Below are 5,658 nucleotides of genomic sequence, written 5' to 3'. Positions count from 1 at the left end.
ATTTTCAATACCTTATGCACCAAAAAATTTAATTCTCTTTAATTTGATACCCATATTATTTTTCTAAGTATATTGCACTGAATTTTTTAAATCAATTTCTGAACTACTGATATTATTCAATTTTCAAAGACCCTTTAAAAAGTCCTGACGTCAGAGAAAAAACTAAAAACGCAATTTTACTGCATATATTTGGCCCATGACTTCGCGAATATATTGATTTGTGTGTGTGTAAAATTGCCTGTCGCACGGTGTTATGTGTATGTATAATGAGCTAGACATTCATAAAAAAAATTATAAATATTAAATAAACAAAAGAAATATAGCGAAAACTGGTGAACATAAGGCGGACTTAAAAAAGGCCGGGATCCCGGAATTAACATCCCTAGTGTGAGTCGATTTGCATGTCGTGTGGCTTTTCCAGAATTTGACGTGCTGTGGAAATCTGGTCATTGGTGCACTTACCAGGTCTGAAGCCAAACTGATAAGGTCAAATCAGTCGGTTCGGGAAGGGCTTTAGTCTTTCACACGGTATCGTCGACAGGACCTTGTATGCAATATTAAGAAGGCTTATACTGTTTTCAGACAGAAAATTAATTCAGTCAATTAAGTTTTTAATTAAGTATTCGATTTTTGTGTTTCACACACAATCAGCTGCTCGATTAAGGAGTGGCTGTCAGCTGTCTTAAAAGAATTTTTGTTTATTTACAATAAATTGGTAAAATGGAAAACAATAAGTGTTTAAGTGAACTTTTTCTTGCGTATACTGCAAATATAAAAGTTTTGCTGTCAGTGCTGGCTAGCTACGCAGGTACAATGGTCTTATATAAAAGAGAAAAGAAAAAAAACTTCATCATTTTGCAACATTTGCGAAGACAGCAGCTATTGCTTTACGGGTTACTGCAGAGGAACGCTACTCAGAGATCCCTCTGGAAATTGGTAAATCAAATTATAAGTAATCAGTTCTTGTCCTTTTATAAATGATACTTCCTCTATTACAGAATCGGCAGTCTTCTTTCTGGGAAGTTAATTGCAATTGCAACGATGACCATTTCTTTAAGACGCACTTCCGCATGAACCGCACTAGTTTCGAAACACTCTGTGGTTTCCTCAAAAACCTGCACAAAGCCGACACAAACTGGCGCAACGCGATTCCATTGCAAAAACGCGTTGCGATAGCTCTATTAACGCTGGGATCGTCTGGGGAGTACAGAGAGGTTTCCGAACTATTTGGTGTTGCAATATCGACCGTGTGCACAATCTTGTGGGAGTTTTGCGAGGAAGTCTGGCAAGCTTTGTCAGCGCAATACATAAAAAAATTACCACCGACTCCACAAACTTTAAAAGACTGTGTTGATGGTTTTGACCGTCTCGGCTTTCCCCAATGCCTCGGAACAATTGGTAAGAAAGTTAAAAATGTAACTAATTTATATAAAAACAAAGATTTACGTACATACATATGTATATATTCAGATGGGTGCCACATCGAAGTTAGGCCGAATCCAGCCGATGCAACCGACTACCACAACTATAAAGGATGGTATTCTATTGTTCTACTAGCTGTAGTGGATTATAGGTAATTTAACTTTTATCCTGTTGTTTTTTTTTCTAAAAAGCATGTATTAATTATTTCTATATATGTTCAGATATCGGTTTTTATATGTGAACATTGGTGCTCCTGGACGATGCAATGATTCGCAGATATATAATGCATCGTTAATGAAGCGAGTAATGGAGGAGAACGAATTACTGAAGGTCAGTAAGAAAGAAATAGGTGGAGTACAAATGCCTATATGGATTATTGGATATTCTGCGTTTTGGTTTTCCACCTCCTAAATGAAGCCATACGCGTTTTCAATGGCCTTAACTGAAACACAAAAACTCTATAATTATAAGCTTTCAAAGTGCAGAAGAGTAGTTGAGAATGCATTTGGCCACTTGAAAGGACGATTCCGTCGTGTTGGAAAAGGTTTAGACAACCGAATTGGGAAGGCACCCATCATTATTAGAGCCTGCTGCGTCTTGCACAATTATTTAAATGAAATGAACGACACTATAAATGACATGTGGTTGGAGAGATTGCAAGAAGTGAACAGAAATCTCGAAAATCCTGAATATGTTACTATAGTTGGAGACAATCAACCCTCAGCTGAAGAAATAAGGCAAGGACTATGCAATTATTTTAGTGAGTACAATTTTTATACCCGAGCGCACTTGTGCACAAGGGTATTATAACTTTGTTCACATAACGGTTGTTTGTAACAGGCAAAACGAATCGAGATAGATATAGACAAATGTATACATAAATGATCAGAATGAAAAGAGAAATCGATTAAGCGGTGACTGTCTGTCCGTCCGTCCGTCCGTCCGTCTGTCCGTCCGTCTGTGCACACGATAACTCGAGCAAAAATTAAGATATCTTAATGAAACTTGGTACGTGTACTTCTTTCGGGCGTGGGACGGATGGTATTGAAAATGGGCAAAATCGGACAATAACCACGCCTACCTCCCATATAACGGTAATTTTCAGAAATACAAAAACTGCGATATTTTAGTAACTACTGAAGATAATTCACTCAAAATTGATATTTATAATAAATTTTAGACGAAAAATAAGAATATTAAAATTTTTTTGAAAATGGGCGTAGCCACGCCCACTTATGGTTACATGTGTATATCTTGGTAACCGCTACATCAATTTATTCCAAACTTGGCACAGTTGTTGGCCCTGGTACAGCATACCAAATGGCCGAAAATTTTTAAAATCGGACAATAACCACGCCCGCATCCCATATAACGGTAATTTCGAGAAATACAAAATCCTCGATAAATCAGTAAATATTAAAGCTAATTTATTCAAAATGATGGTTGCAACAATTCTTTGCCAGGAAATACGTTTACCATTGAAAATTGTTGAAATCGGACTAAAATTACGGCCGCTTTTCATATAACGGTAAATTTCAGAAATGCTTGAAATTTCAATATTTTGAAATTTAAGGACGCTATTTTACTTAAAATTTATACACGCCGGCTTATCATGTAGCGGTAGCTTTCGGAAAAGTGGAAAACATATATTTAATACTTGCGCCGGGTATTTAATGTTCGGCTCCGCCCGAACTTAGACTTTCTTACTTGTTATTTGTTCATTTAATTCATTTTCATTTTTTTTTATTTACAGTGAATCAAACAAATGACCTCGTGTTGTTTGTTTTTAAATATTAGTAATGTTTTTCGAGCTAAATTTCTTTTGTTATCTATCTATAAAAATACCGTCCAAGCTTTAACCAAAACCTTAAAAATCACTTGGGGGATTCACAACGGTGTCGTAAGTGTCATATTGTTGTAAACTTTAAAAGCTTAAATAAATGCTTAGAGAAGTTAAAACCACAACCAACTATTTTTTAACACTGCGAAAGTTCATAATATGACTTTGATGGTACTTTGCGAACCCTTTTAATATATTTCTTAGGCGTTTAAAGTTTACGACATACAACAATACGACACTAACGACACCGTTGTGAATCCCCCAAGTGATTTTGAAGGTTTTGGTTAAAGCTTGGACGGTATTTTTATAAATAAATAACAAAAGAAATTTAGCTCGAAAAACATTACTAATATCAACACGTGGCCATTGGGTTGAGACACTGTATATACTTTTTGTTAGTTAATAACTGCACTTGAGTCATAGGCAAAACAAGTGATTTTTCCGTTTTTCGAAATTAGCCTCCGAAATCGAGATATGGGCCTTCGAAGTTCGAAATAGGACCTTTGGTAAAAAATTATATTAAATTATTGCATGTATGTAAATAATTAAAAACCTAAAAATATAGGCGCAGTCCACCTTTAATTTAAATGGTATATAAATTTTTTTGTGCAGACCTATATTACAGGTGCCATAAGGGGACAAAGTTCAGGTCTTCGAAAAATTTATTTCCTTATATTGCAAACAATTTTGAACTGATTTAAAAGAAAAATTATATTGTTGTAAAGGTGATTAAATCTGCTTTCTTTCGATATGCATATTTTTATACTTTGTATATAAAAATTTTAGAAAAAACACATTTAAATTTATAAAATAAAATATTTTAAACAAAAAAATGACTAACCGATTTTTAAACAATTGGTATCGTTGTAAAGGTGATTAAATCCCCTTTCTTCTGATATGCATATTTCTAAAAATCGGTTAGTAATAAGATAGGTAAGAAAGCGCATTTAATAGATTTTACAACGATGTGAATCTTTTTAAAATCGGTTCAAAATTGTCTGAAATATTAAGTTTTTCATTTTTCGAAGACCTGACCTTTGACCCGTTATAGCACCTGTAATATAAGTTTTCACAAAAAAAATTATATACCATATAAATGAGAGCAAAAGGCGGACCATGTCTGCATTTTTACTTTTTTGCGTTTTACATGCAATAATTAAAAATAATTTTTTACCAAAGGTCCAATTTCGAACTTCGAAGGCCCATATCTCGATTTTAAAGCTAACTTCGAAAAACGGAGAACTAACTTTTTTTTACTTATGACTCAATCTCTTTAAAAAAGTTGGTTTGGTCCAATACCCAGCCGAGTGCTGTACAATGTTATTAATGTCTATTTAAAAATGATAAAATGCCAACTTTTAATTCCTTGTTATCATTGGCTATCTCCCTCAGTGTGTCAGCTTTGTCTTTTTCTATCTTCATCCACTCTTTTTCATTTTCCTCACTCCTCTGAATATGTTGGCTTATCTCCGCTGACAACCCATCAAATTTGTATAATACTTTCTTTTGTAAAGTGCCCATTGCTTTCTTTCTTTTAGGCTCAACCGCAGAAGCTGAGCTGCTAGGCATTGGTGATGATGGCGATGATAGCGGCGGTGGCGGTGTGGTTGGCAGAGGAGTGAGAGGTGACGACAGCGGCGGTGACGGTGTAGGCAGTGGTGTGGTTGGCACAGCAGGAAGAGGTGATGCCAGTGGTGAGGAAAATGTTGGGCTGAGTGATGACGGCAATACTGGGGTCAGTGGTGATGGCTGGGATGCTATATCGGCTTCTGTTTAAAAGAAAAAAAAAACACAAATAAGAATGAAATAAATAAAATTAGCATTAAATAAATACATATGTACATATGTGCTTGTATCGAAGTTAAAAAGATAGGTAACGGTATAGTTTTTTGTACAACAATTTTGGGTTGATGTGCAAAACGCGTGACCCGAATAAAAAAAAAAACCGAGCTGAGCTGTCAAACGCAAAAAGTATCCACGAATTATCTCTGCAAAAGGTGTTCAGCCCCTCTTCTTCGGCAACACAGAAAGGATAATTGTACTTAGTGAGGATTATAATCCTTTCGCAAAAAATCCCAATTTCCCGTATGTTTAAACAGCTCCCAAGGGGTCTGTGGGGGGATGGGTTACTTTTAGTAAAGCGCTTTCCATCCTCTTTCGTTTAGGGTGGTTTGGGGTGCACCACCACAAAATCGTTTTACAAATAACTAAAAATTTCCCAAAAGATGTTTTCATTATAAATAGTGAACATTTTTTAGTAGATCAAATTTCTATTATTACTACTCAAACCAGTTAAGTGGGGAACATTTTCATTCTCTACTTAAGTTTTTAGTGGAACATTTGTTTTGAAGCGCCACCGTATGTCTGTGCTCGTGCAAAATCGAAGTTTACCTTCG

At 35.4% G+C, this 5,658-nt stretch overlaps 2 protein-coding genes across 3 annotated transcripts; both read left to right on the top strand.

Moving 5' to 3' along the window:
• The first annotated feature begins 604 nt into the window (after window positions 1–604).
• On the top strand, window positions 605–1,833 carry LOC118745431 (protein ALP1-like). Its single transcript, XM_036478885.1, has 4 exons — window positions 605–936; window positions 999–1,398; window positions 1,471–1,573; window positions 1,644–1,833. The coding sequence occupies exons 1-4, from the start codon at window positions 721–723 to the stop codon at window positions 1,831–1,833; spliced, it is 909 nt and encodes a 302-aa protein (XP_036334778.1). The 5' UTR covers window positions 605–720.
• LOC118745613 lies at window positions 1,477–5,207 on the top strand. Of its 2 annotated transcripts, none has more exons than XM_036479126.1 (3): window positions 1,477–1,573; window positions 1,644–2,182; window positions 4,801–5,207. In XM_036479126.1, the coding sequence occupies exons 2-3, from the start codon at window positions 1,834–1,836 to the stop codon at window positions 5,037–5,039; spliced, it is 588 nt and encodes a 195-aa protein (XP_036335019.1). In that variant the 5' UTR covers window positions 1,477–1,573; window positions 1,644–1,833; the 3' UTR covers window positions 5,040–5,207. The 2 variants fall into 2 exon arrangements, with proteins under 2 accessions (XP_036335019.1, XP_036335020.1); XM_036479127.1 differs by having other exon boundaries at window positions 1,480–1,559.
• The last annotated feature ends 451 nt before the right edge of the window (window positions 5,208–5,658 follow it).

Source organism: Rhagoletis pomonella, unplaced genomic scaffold (assembly GCF_013731165.1).
Source record: "Rhagoletis pomonella isolate Grant_MI unplaced genomic scaffold, Rhpom_1.0 Rhpom_scaffold_00009, whole genome shotgun sequence".
Classification (NCBI taxonomy): Eukaryota; Metazoa; Arthropoda; class Insecta; order Diptera; family Tephritidae; genus Rhagoletis; species Rhagoletis pomonella.
Note: the sequence above shows the minus strand (reverse complement) of the source record. Positions and strands in the feature narration are given on the sequence as shown.